Genomic DNA, 17,213 nt, shown 5'->3' on the forward strand with positions numbered 1-17,213 from the left:
GCAGAAATACTTAAAAAAAGATAAACGAGCCGGGCGCGGTAGCTCACGCCTATACTCCCAGCACTTTGGGAAGCTGAGGTGGGTGGATCACGAGGTCAGGAGATCGAGACCATCCTGGCTAACACAGTGAAACCCCGTCTCCACTAAAAATACAAAAAAAATTAGCCAGCATGGTGGCACACGCCTGTAGTCCCAGCTACTTGGGAGTCTGAGGCAGGAGAATCGTTTGAACCCATGAGGCAGAGGCTGCAGTGGGCCGATCGCGTCACAGCACTCCAGCCTGGGCGACAGAGCAAAATTCTGTCTCCAAAAAAAAAAAAAAACCAAAGATAAATGATTATGAACACCTGGTCTTAGAAGGCATACAAAGTACTTCCAATTTCAGTAAAAATAAATCTTAATGGATTAAATTTACATATCTAAGTCATTGTGGATTATAAACTTGAAATATTAACTTTTCACCAATTATTATGTTAATTTATGAAAAACTATCTTCACTAACAGATAAAGACACTTCCTCTTCCTCAATTCAAATAAGAAAGTGACTACAAAATAATACATGGAAAGACAGAAAGAAAAAACCATAGTCCTTAAATGAAGTAGTTTAAAGGGCTAGTGATTGAATTCTGATCAATTTGGAAGAAAGATGCATAGTAATTATTAATAAAAACAAAAAGCAACCTTAAAAAAAGGGAGACACTGTCTTAAAATAGGACAAAAGCAAATCTAGGGCAGATTTCCAATTGTAATTAACAAATGCCATTAAAAATAATGCACAAAAGTAATTCATGAGGAGTGCACATAAAAAGATGAAAACGTTGTGTAGTTAAATACAATAAAGTTCTCCTAAGATTCCTTCATCTATAATATCCCCACAGTAAATTCAGTGTCACTCTTCAATAAAGAAAAAATTAAAAATCTGTACTTTAACATTACTGAATGTACAGCACATTTCTCTGTTTAACTGTCTCAGATGTCCCCCAAATAAACCCTGAAACATTCTTTATTAAGCATGTATTTTCTATCTAAAAAGAACGTAGAGTTCAAAATTTATCATTCTGAAGTGGTTTATCTGTAAGCTAAAAATCTAGCCATAATAAAATACATGTTTTAATGGAAGTTAAGAATGTAGGAAAGAACTCCAGGTTCACATGCTCCATGTAATACTATGAAAGATGCACCAAACTCTTAAAAAGTATATTACAACGTGAAAGATGTAAAGCATTGAAAATAGTATTATTCCTCAATGCTTTTATCAAAAGACTTTACACTGATTCCCACAGCAGAAAATCAAAGCAAAACCTCAGAGAGTAATGTATTCAACTATTAAAGTCCCAATTATGATTAAGATATACCGTATATACTATCTATTACAAGAACATTGAGAAAGAATTTCTACATACCATATTATCTTTGTTTTCATTTTTAAATGAAGTTTCTGTCTCCATTGGAGCATCACTGTGATCCCCTTCCAAATTTTGCTTCTCAATTACTGATGCGCTAGCCACACTGAAGATTCCATGGATATTAACACGAACTTTAACCTTCACTTTGGAACTATCACCATCAGACTGTGGAAAAACATTCTGAATAGTGAAGCTCCCTTAAGGAAAAAAGAACTCCAATCAGTATGTGAGCCTCAGATTAACTTATTCAATTCATTGAATAATTTGGCTATCATCTTTAAGATGTTGGCAAATAATCATGTTGGCAATAATTATGATCATATCCTGATTGATCACTATGGGGCAGGTACTTCCCCCAGATTATCTTTTATAAACCATAACAAACCTGTTATTAAGTCTCAGGAAGCTTAAGTAACCTGTCCAAAATCATCGAAGTAGGAAAAAAAAAAAAAAGCATTGGGAATTTAGCCATGGACAATTTGATTCAAAGGCAGTAAGTTATAATACTGCTACTCTAAAATCAAAGTAACAAAATTCAAATTCTGAATTTGAAAACAAAATAGATATTACCTTTTTTGATATAAGCTTTACAAATCATAACCATCTTGGTAATTCATAAAGCAATTCCAATTTTTTTATTTTTCCCATAGCAAAATACCTGTAGAGATTATTATCAATGCTTTAAGAAATCTACTGGTGTTTTATTTCTCTAAAGAAATCTCATATATATATGATCTATAGTAGAAGAGAGAATACTAGGCAGTAAAATCAGGTAGTAAAAAACTTGGATGACTTTTTTATGGGTTAAATTGTGCCCCCCACCTACTCCCACACTGTACTTAGTACCTCAGAACATGACTATGTGTGTTTTGTTTTCAGACACAGTTTCACTCTGTCACCCAGACAGTAGTGCAGATGATCATAGGTCACTGCAGCCTCAAACTCCCAGGCTCAAGCAATCTTCCCACCTCAGCCTTCAAGTAGCGGGGACTACAGGTGCACGCTACCATGTCTAGCTAATTTTTCTGATTTTTAGTACAGATTAGGTCTCACTACGTTGCCCAGGCTGGTCTTGAACTCGCAGGCTCAAGCAATCCCCCTGGCTCAGCCTTCCAAAGTGCTAGGATTACAGGCATGAGCCACCATGCTCAGACTGTGACTGTATTTAGAGATACCTTGACTTCAGACTTCTAACCTTCAGAACTGAGACAACAAATTTCTAATGTTTAAGCCACCTAGCTTATGGTACTTTGTTATAGCAGCCCTAGCAAATTAATATAATGTTCAATAATTTTACTGCTTTATATAATATCCTTGAAATATTTATATTTGTGCTGTCCCCTTCTTAGTCTATAAAGCAGCACATAGACAAAAATATAAAACTTGAAAATCCTTTTAAATGTTATAATTTCATTTTATATATTCTGAAAAGATCACTCAGTTAAAATGGATATTACAATCTCCTGTTCTCACTTTCTTTTTTTTTCTATTATTTTTAATTGCATTTAGTCACATCATTTATAAGGGAATATGTTTATAGAAGATGGTTAAGACTGGTAATTTATTCTTGGGGTTTGTTTTAAAATGAGAAAGGAGGAAGTAGTTATGAGTTCACAAAGAATATTTCAGGATGATACAGGTTGACTGTAAACTCAAAAGGGACACTGACACCAATCCTATAAACAGCAAATATGGATGTAACTGATTTAAGCCTATTGGTTCATTTTTAAAAAGTACTCTTCTTTCTTTAAAGTTAAGTACTATAAATGATTCTTGAAAATCTACTGTGGGCATGATATATTCAGTCAAACTTGCTAGGGGTTGGGGAATGTTTTTGTGACCATCCAATTCAGAGCATGATTGAGAGTTAAACAGCATTACAAAAAGTAACAGTCACAGTACATAATCAATTCCTTGGACCATACAGCTTCCACAGCTCTCATCATCCTGGTTACCCTTCTTTCCGCTTTCACTTGCACATTCCTTTAACAAACAAAAATCATCAAAGTTCACCAAAATTCTTAAAGTCACAGTTCATCTAGCACTGAATGATAGTAGCTTTGGCATTTGATATTACAAAATCACTTTTCCATCACAAATATTTTCTTCATTCTGGATCAAGGTGAGGTAAAACAGGAACAATCAGGTTCCCAAATACAGAGTCTCGAATTATGAAGTATCCAAATGAATGTGCATGAGCATGCTGCAAAGCTGCCTTCTGTTGGGCTGCAATATACTGCTGCTCAGCATGATCCTGGAAGTCCTTAAGAGAGGGTCTCGAGAGTGCAGTGCTAGCTCCAGGATGATTTGTTGAAGACTGGTTCTGCATAAGTAGTTTTCTTTTCTCTTTGTCCAGTTCTGCCAAGATTGCAACTTGTTTTGAAAACTTTGTCCTGAAGAGTTTGCTGCAATTTTCCTATTTTGTTTCAATTACGTCCAGTGGCAACTGGTCAGCACTTCATAATCACCTGGGACGTGAGAACACCGGGACCACCTCACCTTCCAATTGCCCTCACTTTCATATTAATCCAGTAATAGTCATTCTAGTTGTTTCCCGTGAACATAAAGTTTAAAATTAGAATATACAGTCAGTCTGGCAGCACAATTTCAATCTACTGATTAAAGTTAAGTTTTTCAGTAAAAAATAATTATTTCACAAACCTTTCAGGACAGTTACAGAGCATTTTATTTTTATAGAGTGAGTCTTGCTGTGTCGACAAGGCTGGAGTGCAGTGGTGCAATCTCAACTCACTGCAGTCTCTGCCTCCTGGGTTTGCACAATTCTCCTGCCTCAGTCTCCCAAGTAGCTGAGATTACAGGTGTTTGCCACCACACCCGGCTAATTTTTGCAAAGCATTTTAAATACAGAAGTAAAAATGAATTAGAAATATAGCTGTCCCCTCAGTATCTACTGAGGATTTGTCCCGGGTCTCTCTGAGGATGCAAGAACCTTGTACACATCATTTTGCATTGAGTGAAACGGGGTCTCACTATACTGCCCAGGCTAGTGTTCAACTCCTGGGCTCAAGCAATCCTCTGGTAGTCAAGTCCCTTATTAAAAAAATGACATAGCGCCTCCGCTGTTGATACCCAGGCAAACAGGGTCTGGAGTGGACCTCAAGCAAAATCCAGCAGACCGGCAGCTGAGGTTTCTGACTGTTAGAAGGAAAACTAAGAAACAAAAAGGACACCTACACCAAAACCCCATCAGTAAGTCACCATCATCAAAGACCAAAGGCAGATAAAACCACAAAGATGGGGAAAAAGCAGTGCAGAAAAGCTGGAAATTCAAAAAATGAGAGCGCATCTCCCTCTCCAAAGGAACGCAGCTCATCGCCAGCAACAGAAAAAAGCTGGATGGAGAATGACTTTGACGAATTGAGAGAAGAAAGCTTCAGTCAATCAAACTTCTCAGAGCTAAAGGAGGAACTACGTACCCAGTGCAAAGAAACTAAAAACCTTGAAAAAAGAATGGATGAATGGATAACTAGAATAATCAAAGCAGAGAAGACCATAAATGAACTGATGGAGATGCAAACCATGACACAAGAACTACGTGACAAATGCACAAGCTTCAGTAACTGACTCGATCAGCTGGAAGAAAGAGTATCAGTGATTGAAGATCAAATGAATGAAATGAAGCCAGAAGAGAAATGTAGAGAAAAAAGAGTAAAAAGAAATGAACAAAGCCTCCAGGAAATATGGGATTATATGAAAAGACCAAATCTACATCTGATTGGTATGCCTGAAAGTGACAGGGAAAATGGAACCAAGTTAGAAAACACTCTGCAGGATATCATCCAGGAGAACTTCCCCAACCTAGTAAGGCAAGCCAACATTCAAATTCAGGAAATACAGAGAACATCACAAAAGATGCTCCTCGAGAAGAACAACTACAAGACACATAACTGTCAGATTCAACAAAGTTGAAATGAAGGAAAAAATGTTAAGGGCAGCCAGAGAGAAAGGTCAGGTTACCCACAAAGGGAAGCCCATCAGACTAACAGCAGATTTCTCGACAGAAACTCTACAAGCCAGAAGAGAGTGGGGGCCAATATTCAACATTCTTAAAGAATTTTCAACCCAGAATTTCATCTGCAGTCAAACTAAGTTTCATAAGTGAAGGAGAAATAAAATCCTTTACAGACAAGAAAATGCTTAGAGATTCTGTCACCACCAGGCCTGCCCTACAAGAGATCCTGAAGGAAGCACTAAACATGGAAAGAAACAACCGATACCAGCCATTGCAAAAACATGCCAAAATGTAAAGATCATCAATGCTAGGAAGAAACTGCATCAACTAACGAGCAAAATAACCACCTAATATCATAATGACAGGATCAAGTTCACACATAACAATATTAACCTTAAATGTAAATGGACTAAATGGTCCAATTAAAAGACACAGACTGGCAAATTGGATAAAGAGTCAAGACCCATCAGTCTGCTGTATTCAGGAGACCCATCTCACATGCAAAGACACACATGAGCTCAAAATAAAGGGATGGAGGAAGATCTACCAAGCAAATGGAAAACAAAACAAAAAAAAAAAGCAAGGGTTGAAATTCTAGTCTCTGATAAAACAGACTTTAAATCATCAAACATCAAAAGAGACAAAGAAGGTCATTACATAATGGTAAAGGGATCAATTCATCAGGAAGAGCTAACTGTCCTAAATATATATGCACCGAATACAGGAGCACCCAGATTCATAAAGCAAGTCCTTAGAGACTTACAAAGAGACTTAGATTCCCATACAATAATAATGGGAGACTTTAACACCCCACTGTTAACATTAGACAGATCAATGAGACAGAAAGTTAACAAGAATATCCAGGAATTGAACACAACTCTGCACCAAGCAGACCTAATAGACATCTATAGAACTCTCCACCCCAAATCAACAGAATATACATTCTTTACAGCACCACATCACACTTATTCCAAAATTGACCACATAGTTGGAAGTAAAGCACTCCTCAGCAAATGTACAAGAACAGAAATTATAACAAACTGTCTCTCAGACCACAGTGCAATCAAACTAGAACTCAGGATGAAGAAACTCAATCAAAACCACTCAACTACATGGACACTGAACAACCTGCTCCTGAATGACTACTGGGTACATAATGAAATGAAGGCAGAAAAAAAGATATTCTTTGAAACCAATGAGAACAAAGATACAACATACCAGAATCTCTGGGACACATTTAAAGTGGTGTTTAGAGGGAAATTTATAGCACTAAATGCCCACAAGAGTAAGCAGGAAAGATCTAAAATTGACATCCTAGTATCACAATTAAAAGAACTAGAGAAGCAAGAGCAAACACATTCAAAAGTTAGTAGAAGGCAAGAAATAACTAAGATCAGAGCAGAACTGAAGGAGATAGAGACACAAAAAACCCTCCAAAAAATCAATGAATCCAGGAGTTGGTTTTTTGAAAAGATCAACAAAATTGATAGACCGCTAGCAAGACTAATAAAGAAAAGAGAGAAGAATAGACGCAATAAAAAATGATAAAGGGGATATCACCACCAATCCCACAGAAATACAAACTACCATCAGAGAATACTATAAACACCTCTATGCAAATAAACTAGAAAACCTAGAAGAAATGGATAATTTCCTGGACACTTGCACTCTCCCAAGACTAAACCAGGAAGAAGTTGAATCCCTGAATAGACCAACAGCAGGCTCTGAAATTGAGGCAATAATTAATAGCCTACCAACCAAAAAAAGTCCAGGACCAGATGGATTCACAGCCGAATTCTACCAGAGATACAAGGGGGAGTTGGTACCATTCCTTCTGAAACTATTCCAATAAATAGAAAAACAGTGAATCCTCTCTTACTCATTTTATGAGGCCAACATCATCCTGATACCAAAGCCGGGCAGAGACATAACAAAAAAAGAGAATTTTAGACCAATATCCCTGATGAACATCGATGCAAAAATCCTCAATAAAATACTGGCAAACCAAATCCAGCAGCACATCAAAAAGCTTATCCACCATGATCAAGTGGGCTTCATCCCTGGGATGCAAGGCTGGTTCAACATACGCAAATCAATAAACATAATCCAGCATATAAACAGAACAAAAGACAAAAACCACGATTATCTCAATAGATGCAGAAAAGGCTTTTGACAAAATTCAACAGTCCTTCATGCTAAAAACTCTCAATAAATTCGGTATTGATGGAACGTATCTCAAAATAGTAAGAGCTATTTATGACAAACCCACAGCCAATATCATGCTGAATGGGCAAAAACTGGAAGCATTCCATTTGAAAACTGGCACAAGACAGGGATGCCATCTCTGACCACTCCTATTCAACATAGTGTTGGAAGTTCTGGCTAGGGCAATCAGGCAAGAGAAAGAAATCAAGGGTATTCAGTTAAGAAAAGAAGAAGTCAAATTGTCCCTGTCTGCAGATGACATGACTGTACATTTAGAAAACCCCATCGTCTCAGCCCAAAATCTCCTTAAGCTGATAAGCAACTTCAGCAAAGTCTCAGGATACAAAATCAATGTGCAAAAATCACAAGCATTCTTATAAATCAGTAACAGACAGAGAGCCAAATCATGAATGAACTCCCATTCACAATTGCTTCAAAGAGAATAAAATACCTAGGAATCCAACTTACAAGGGATGTAAAGGACCTCTTCAAGGAGAACTACAAACCACTGCTCAGTGAAATAAAAGAAGACACAAACAAATGGAAGAACATACCATGCTCATGGATAGGAAGAATCAATATCATCAAAATGGCCATACTACCCAAGGTAATTTATAGATTCAATGCCATCCCCATTAAGCTACCAATGACTTTCTTCACAGAATTGGAAAAAACTGCTTTAAAGTTCATATGGAACCAAAAAAGAGCCCGCATTGCCAAGACAATCCTAAGTCAAAAGAACAACGCTGCAGGCATCACGCTACCTGACTTCAAACTATACTACAAGGCTACAGTAACCAAAACAGCATGGTACTGGTACCAAAACAGAGATATAGACCAATGGAACAGAACAGAGCCCTCAGAAATAACACCACACATCTATAGCCATCTGATCTTTGACAAACCTGACAAAAACAAGAAATGGGGAAAGGATTCCCTATTTAATAAATGGTGCTGGGAAAATTGGCTAGCCATAAGTAGAAAGCTGAAACTGGATCCTTTCCTTACTCTTTATACAAAAATTAATTCAAGATGGATTAGAGACTTAAATGTTAGACCTAAAACCATAAAAACCCTAGAAGAAAACCTAGGGAATACCATTCAGGACACAGGCATGGGCAAGGACTTCATGTCTAAAACACCAAAAGCAATGGCAACAAAAGCCAAAATTGACAAATGGGATCTAATTAAACTAAAGAGCTTCTACACAGCAAAAGAAACTACCATTAGAGTGAACAGGCAACCTACAGAATGGGAGAAAATTTTTGCAATCTACTCATCTGACAAAGGGCTAATATCCAGAACCTATAAAGAACTCAAACAAATTTACAAGAAAAAAACAACCCCATCAAAAAGTGGGCAAAGGATATGAACAGACACTTCTCAAAAGAAGACATTCACACAGCCAACAGACACATGAAAAAATGCTCATCATCACTCGCCATCAGAGAAATGCAAATCAAAACCACAATCAGATACCATCTCACACCAGTTACAATGGCAATCATTAAAAAGTCAAGAAACAACAGGTGCTGGAGAGGATGTGGAGAAATAGGAACACTTTTACACTGTTGGTGGGACTGTAGACTAGTTCAACCATTGTGGAAAACAGTGTGGCGATTCCTCAAGGATCTAGAACTAGAAATATCATTTGACCCAGCCATCCCATTACTGGGTATATACCCAAAGGATTATAAATCATGCTGCTATAAAGACACATGCACACGTATGTTTATTGCAGCACCATTCACAATAGCAAAGATTTGGAATCAACCCAAATGTCCATCAATGAGAGACTGGATTAAGAAAATGTGGCACATACACACCATGGAATACTATGCAGCCATAAAAAGGATGAGTTCGTGTCCTTTGTAGGGACATGGATGCAGCTGCAAACCATCATTCTCAGTAGACTATTGCAAGAACAGAAAACCAAACACCGCATCTTCTCTCTCATAGGTGGGAATTGAACAATGAGATCACTTGGACACAGGAAGGGGAACATCACACACCGGGGCCTATTGTGGGGAGGGGTCGGGGGGAGGGATAGCATTAGGAGACATACCTAATGTAAATGACGAGTTAATGGGTGCAGCACACCAACACGACACATGTATACATATGTAACAAACCTGCACGTTGTGCACATGTACCCTAGAACTTAAAGTATAATTAAAAAAAAAAAATGACACAGTATTTTGCGTATAACCTGCATACAGCCTCCCAAATACTCTTAAGGCTGTATCATCTCTAGATTAATTATGATACCTAATACAAAATAAATGGTATGTCAGTAGTTATATGTAGTAGTGGAATAGCAACAAGAAAAAGAAGTCTAGACATGTTCAGTACAGACACTTGGTTTTTCCTAGTATTGGCTGAATCTACAGATGCCAAAGTCATGAATACTGATGGCCAACTGTAATAAATCCTGCTGTCATTATAGAAATGAACTGAGCACTACAAACGCACATTTTAAAAAAGAGTATAAATATCTTTCTTTAGAAGTCCAGTACTGGCTTAGCTGAAATGTCTATTTGTTTCCTTGATTCTAAAATAACACATTATTTATAAAAGGCCAAAATGTTATCGAAAACTTTTTTTTTTTCTCTTACCAATTCTTGCATCAGGATAAGGCACTTCATGTAAATTAGTATAAAATGCTTCTAGTTCAAATGGTTCCTTCTTGTGGAAAGTAATGACTTTTGAGAATGGGGCAGGATGGTTCTTACAGAAAACTTCACATTCCCTAAAATGGAGTGGGAAAGACACTCACTTAGAAACAAATAGAAAGTTGCCTATGAACCTATTTACTGAATCCATTTTATTCTTAATCCATTAGCAGCAACTGCAAAAATCTCTGCACAAATAAAAAGAGAAAACAATTATTGATTTTGTTCTAAACATACATTGTGACAGATTTATGGCTCAAAGGTTTCATGATGTCTATCATAGTAACAGACAACTGTATACTATTAAAAAAAGAAAAATTACCTGAGAATACGTATATTTTAAAGTCAATGTGTAGGGTTTTTTCCCTCACATCTGAGGGCCAAGTCCTACCCATTAACTTCTAAAATACTTGCCTATTACCCTTTTAATTCTGGCTACCTTTAATAGAAACTTTCATTTGCCAATAATTTTGAACCTACAAAAAGGTGCAAAATTAAAAATCGGACAAGGAACACTTGTATATCTTTTACCTAGATTTGCTACTTTACTCCATTTGTTTCATCATCTGAGTATACACACTTTCTGTGTATATTTTTCCTGAACCAACTGAGGGTTATACATACATTATGGTCCTTTACCCCTAAAAACGTCAGTGTGCATCCTAATAGGGATATTCTCTGATGCTGAACTATTCATATTTCCATTTATTTTTCAGTTGATATAACAATGTCCTTTGCAGTATTTTACCCCACCAAAACAGGGAGTTTTTAAAATCTACATAGCAATTCCTATTCTTAAATCGTTTAGCAGAATCAGTTTATGACTATTTGTTATAGTGGCCCAGAAACCAATCTTTAATACTATATTATCATCCTATTACTGTAAGTTTGCAAGATTTTAAAATCTTGAATCCATAAACCTCTTACTCTATTCTAGTTTTCAAGAAACTACCAATACCTTCTACTTTCTTATTGTAGTCATTAGGCTATATTTACTTTTCAATTTAGCTCCCCCATATGTTTTCTCACAATTTTTTTCTGGATCACTTATACCTTGAAACTGAAATTAAATTTTATAGAATAATAATTCTTGCCTCAAAATTGACATTATCTGGGGAAGACAGGTGAAAAAATATTTACAAAGAAAAAAACTGACTTTAACACATGCCATTAAAATCCTTTGCAAGACATTCAGATAAGGCTGATAATTCGTATTTTTGAAATGTATACAAAAATCTCGTTTTCTTGGGGGTACTTATGTATAGAACACAGAACAAAATTTTAAAAATAACTTCAAAATGTAAACACACCCTTATTCATTGTACAAGCTACACTTTTGAAAAGCAGGCAAGTAAAACGTTTGAAATATAAATTTTGATTCTGGTAGGGAAGCAGGCTACCTAAATCCTGGGCAGTTCATGGAAAAAAATGTAAATGTTAACACAAGCATGAAAATATTGTAGCTTATGACAGACAAAAACATTAATAACAAAGTACTTTTTTAAAAAAAATATCTGCATGTTCAATTGAAAGTATAGGAGAAAATGAGCTAAAATAGGCAATCTCATGCAAACTAATACGAATATAAACCGGTATCCTTTTAGTGAATAATTTGCCAATATTACTCAAAATAATGTGCATATTCTTTGGCTCAACAATTCCATTCCTACACTGCTATCTTACAGATACACCATGCACGACTGAACAAGGGTATGTGCACAAGGATGTTCTTACTAGCACTGTTTAAAATAGCAAAAATATGACTTAATACTATATTGGTTAAATTTATTATGGCACATACAACTACTGAAAAAACAGTTACTGTGTGTTGACATGGAAAAATAAAACACAATATAATTTAAAAAGCTAAGTTGCACTAGAGATTTATAGATAATTCTATATGTACTTAAAAAGTGTATGATTTATTTATGGATAGTCAAAGAAAATGACTGGACAGATAAACTAGCTGTTAAAAATGTTTATGTCTGTAAAATGGGCTAAGAGAAGATATGACAAATGCAGGTCTTTTTTATACTTCTATACTGTGATTTATTTGAAAATGAGCCTTGCTTTACTTTTATAAAAAACACAAATTTAAAAATATGCCCAATTATGATTTATAGGTGATATATCATTTTTATATTCTTTGTTATCTAATACATTATTTAAAAGTATTTGGCAGAATTTTAAGAAGTGTAAATTTCTCTCATTTAGAAAAGTAGGTTTAACTGGTTAAAGATTTACGACAAGCTCTAATCAAGATTTTAAAAATAACTTACCCAGTTCCATCTTCAAAAGAGGTCTTCCACCTTAATGTAATTGAATAGGGAACAAGGTCTGTTATGGAAAATTCACGCACTTTAAATGCTGGTGAGAGAATCGCACACTGAAAATAATAAGATGCATACCATATTTAAATCAACAAATACAAAACATACCCTAGATTACTCTGATTGAACTGCTTAAGAGTCCTCCTATTACAATTGTTACATTTTAAAAGTTACTGGTTTTTGGCAATGAGAAGTGAAAATTTAAAAGGGCCTGAGTACTTTTTATGTGACCTTACAAAAATTAACATCTTTACTCTAAAGGGATTTTAAATGGGCAGACTGCAAGAATTTGTAAAATTAATATTCTTTCAGTGTCGTTACAGACACACTGTCCTATTATAGCTTAAAAATATAAATGGGAAAGACATAAGACTTATTTATCAGAAATAACTTCAGTTTACTTTAGCTTATTGATAAGTGGATGGAACAGGTAACATTAAAAGGCCCCTTTGGATCTATCACTCATTTCTGGCAAAATACATACTCTACAAAATAAAATAACAATTATACCTGTAATGCACATCCTCTTGCAACAGCTTCATCAGCATTTAATGTGGTACTTATGTCTTTAAGAAAGAATTTAGTGATTTGTTCTTTCACTGCGGGAATTCGTGTTGCTCCTCCTACAATTTCTATACTACTAACGTCTTCACGTTGTAAGCCTGGAAAATTTTTTTAATTGAGAAAAATGATAGTTTTTAAAAATCTCAACAGAAGGCTTTGTCAAGTACTTTTTAAAAAAGTGGATTGACTTTTTACTTGTCAGAAAATAAAAGGAAAGAAAAATGCAATTTTTAGAAATAGATAACATTTAATAAATATTATTTATGTGACAGGCAATGCACTTGGTCCAACTTGGTCCAGATGATGGAGTGGCAATAGAAGCACTTCATGGCTTTTAAAGTAGCTCTTCAGAGTCCTTCAATTTTCTTATTTCTACCTCCTAAATCCCTATAGAAGATATTTTTGATTACCAAAATCCTTATGAAAAAGCAATCATGTCCCCATTTCTACATTAATTTCATTTTAGAATCATCTATAGTTTATAAACACTTCCAAATAGAACTAGCATGAGTCTTTTTGTTATTGTTTTCATTTTTTGTTTTTTGTTTTTTTTTGAGACAGAGTCTCACTCTGTTGCCCAGGCTGGAGTGCAGTAGCGCAATCTCAGCTCACTGCAACCTCCGCCTCCCACGTTCACGTGATTCTTTGGCCTCAGCCTCCTGAATAGCTGGGGTTACAGGTGTGAATGCCTGGCTAATTTTTGGAATTTTAATAGAGATGGGTTTCACCATGTTGGCCAGGCTGGTCTTGAACTCCTGACCTCAGGTGATCCACCCACCTCGGCCTCCCAAAGTCTTAGGATTACAGGCATGATCCACCATGCTTGGCCAGAACTAGCATGAGATTTATGATATAAACCATAAAAAGAGCCAGGAAGAATTCCCATAAACCCAGAATTATAGTGTCTTACTCTTATGAATAATGAGGTACAATCCTCTTCTCTAAAATGAGAAATATAAATCTTTTTAAAAAACGAAGTTTATTCTTTTATCATTATCTACCCCTGCTAAGTAGGCAACATTATGGTACAGTTTTGATAGTCCAGTAATTTCCACTTACTAGCTTGTTCCATTACTGCTTTTAAAGGGGGTTCAACCCTGGCCAAAAGGGAAGCACACAGTTGTTCAAATTGAGCCCTGTGAGAAAATAAAATAAAATTCATTATTCTGGGATTAAAAGTTGAACATATCTTCTAAAACAACAAAAAAATCAGATATGATCTAAACATTATAAAATAAGTAAACACTTTTCAAACTAAAAACATACGTGGTACCTGTTCATTTTACTAGAAACATCAAGGTCATTCATGAAACACTCAATGTTCAATGGAAGATCTGATGCATTTGCACTCATTAGCTTCTTTAGTTTTTCACATTCCTGATATAAACGCAACAAGGCCCGAGAGTTTTCTTTCACATTTATCTTATATTTGGTCTTGAACTCATCACAGAAGTAGTCTACTAAAGCCTCATCAAAGTTCCTGCCACCCAAATATGGATCAAAGGTAGTAGCCAAGACCTGTTTAATTGAAAAAGCAGAACTGTATTTTCAGAATTATAGATTCTTCCAAAAAAAAAAAAAAAGAAAAAAAAAAGAAAAACCTCTAAAATAAAAAAGTTTAAAAATAAAAATGACTCTAAAAAAACTTGTCCAATCACAGGGGTGCTGAATGTGGAATCAGAGTTAAATTATCACTTACATTTAGCCAATGTATTTCCTTATTCTGAATTTTCTACTTTATAGTTACAGATCCATATATCATAATTAAAAGAATTCTAATTCAGAAATAACTGAATTACAACAACTAAAGCCTCATTATCTCACTCACTTGGTTCTACAACAGCACTGAAAAGATAGACCTAAACCAAGTTTAAGAGAGTAAAGTAACAGTCCTAAGCATATAAACGAGAACAAAACATCCAAGAAAAGCAGATTCAAAGATTAAATATAAAATACCATAATTGGTCAATTTACAGATCAGAAATTAAGCCTTTTGACTATCACAAAACAAAAACAAAAACAAAAAACACAACCAAAAACTAACCAACAGAAAAAAACAGGTAACAATTTAACCAGCTGGTTGAGCAACAGGCTTCTCAGCAGAAGGGAGTCACATAAATTCAACACGATGGTTCTTGAAAACATAGGACCAAACATGTAGGCTCTCTCCCTAGGGTAAAATGACTACTTACAACAGTCACTAATAAAGAATCCTACTGTTGGTGTGGTTTTGCAGCTCTTTCTTTACAAGGTGGGTGGTGGGGTGGTAGTATGGTGGTAAATATCACAGGAGCATATGAGTGCAATCTGCGTGGAATGTCGCCCCACAGACTAGCATGGAGAATCCATGTATAGACCTCTCATGGAGTCTAGTATTACCCAAAATTAAATGCAAAATTATCTTGGTATATAACTAGTACAAGTGTGTATTTCGGGAAGAAGGGCTATAGCCTTGATCAGATTTTCAAAGGGGTCTGTGATCTAAAAATCGTATTTCACTACAAAGTTACCTACTAAAAAGGAAGGAAAAAATCATAGTTCACTACAAAGTTACCTACTAAAAAGGAAGGAAAAAAAACGTTCGTTTTAAAGTAAGTCAATATGTAAGACTGAACGCCAAGGATTAAGTCAATGTATACTGAACATTACCCTACATTCAGTCTGAGTCATTTCCCTTTAATTTTTTGATTACAAAGATGTTACTATAGTAATACAAATTAAAACAGAATACTTTTGCAGTGTTGCAGTTTATCTCCTAAGTAAACTCTACTCTGTGCATACTGGAGAGAGACCATAAGTCTGGACAAAAGAATCAATGTAAAAATGATTATAAATCCTAATTTGTAAGAAGCACATAGAAGTAAAATTATGATTAGAATGCTTGGATAGAAAGGTTTCTATAATCAATGGGAATCATTTTAGAAAATGCTTCCTGTAATTATATTTATGGATAATTTATGCTCCCTGATAGATGACTTCATTAACAACCTAACAATAGAACAACAATAAAAATAGCTAATATATATTACAGCAGCTACCCTATGCCAGGCATTCCAAGAATTTTGTACACAACGTTTTGTCCTGAAAAATTATATGAGATAGTTAGTATTGTTGGTCTCAGATAAACAAACTTAAGATTTAGGGAGATTAAGTATCTTGCTTGAAGTCATAAAGGGGCAGAGCCAGGATTCAAACCTAGCTATTATGGCTCTTTAGTCTGTGTTCTTAATATATGTAAATATAACAAACCATGTATTTACTTACTTTAAGTTTTCCTTTGTTAAAAGCACAAACTGAGACCTGATAGGCAGAATGTCCCATATCAATAAATACTACATTTCTTGGTTTCTCATCTAAGGGGGGAAGATCCTGTTTATAAATTCCATACGCCAGTGCAACTGTATAAGAACAAAGAATTATGTTAATTCTAGCATAGTAATTACTTGGAAAACAAGAAATGTCACTTTGACACTGTACTTTAACATGTAGTACAGTAATACATATTATCTTCAAAGTAAATTAACTTTTCACAATTTGGTTAATAATGTTTTAACTTTACTTTTTCCTTATTCAACTACAACTCTTTAATAGTAAAGATCTGTAAAGCCATTAAGACATTTAACCTCTGCCAAAAAGTTGTACTACAAAGTAACAAGCTTAGAAGAATCAGTACACACACACACACACACACGTATTTATGTGTATATATAATTTTTTTAGAGAGACTGTGTGTAGCTCTGCCTCACAGGCTAAAGTGCAGTGGTCTGATCATAGCTCACTGCAGCTTTCAACTCCCAGGCTCAAGCAATCCTCTTGCCTCAGAGTTAAAAAAAAATAATGCTTTGTTATTATTTAGAAAAAAATACTACAATAGTATTTTGCTTAAGTGATTTTCAAATTGCAAAGTGCTTACCTGCAGTAGTTTCATTCATCAGCCTTAAACAATTTAAGCCTGCAACCTGGGCTGCAGCCATCACAGATCGTCTCTCGGCATCAGTGAAAAAGCTAGGAATCTAGTATTTAAAAACAACAGTTAAGTATAACGTTTTACTTAAACATTTTG

The 17,213-nt window shown here is 35.3% G+C and overlaps 1 protein-coding gene and 1 pseudogene across 4 annotated transcripts in view; both read right to left on the bottom strand.

Moving 5' to 3' along the window:
* The window catches only part of HSPA4L (heat shock protein family A (Hsp70) member 4 like), a 56,549-nt gene that overhangs the window by 20,305 nt on the left and 19,031 nt on the right, over positions 1 to 17,213 (bottom strand). For all 4 annotated transcript variants that reach the window (XM_031935318.1, XM_023217569.1, XM_023217568.3 and 1 more), the window contains 8 exons: positions 17,064 to 17,163; positions 16,415 to 16,548; positions 14,424 to 14,668; positions 14,210 to 14,286; positions 13,097 to 13,248; positions 12,536 to 12,642; positions 10,200 to 10,333; positions 1,404 to 1,603 (listed from right to left, as the gene is read on the bottom strand). In XM_031935318.1, the coding sequence (XP_031791178.1) occupies positions 1,404 to 1,603; positions 10,200 to 10,333; positions 12,536 to 12,642; positions 13,097 to 13,248; positions 14,210 to 14,286; positions 14,424 to 14,668; positions 16,415 to 16,548; positions 17,064 to 17,163 (1,149 nt within the window). The remainder of the gene's footprint in view (positions 1 to 1,403; positions 1,604 to 10,199; positions 10,334 to 12,535; positions 12,643 to 13,096; positions 13,249 to 14,209; positions 14,287 to 14,423; positions 14,669 to 16,414; positions 16,549 to 17,063; positions 17,164 to 17,213) is intronic.
* LOC111546277 lies at positions 3,514 to 3,928 on the bottom strand (annotated as a pseudogene).

The sequence above is a fragment of the Piliocolobus tephrosceles genome, chromosome 3 (genome assembly GCF_002776525.5).
Source record: "Piliocolobus tephrosceles isolate RC106 chromosome 3, ASM277652v3, whole genome shotgun sequence".
Taxonomy (NCBI): Eukaryota; Metazoa; Chordata; class Mammalia; order Primates; family Cercopithecidae; genus Piliocolobus; species Piliocolobus tephrosceles.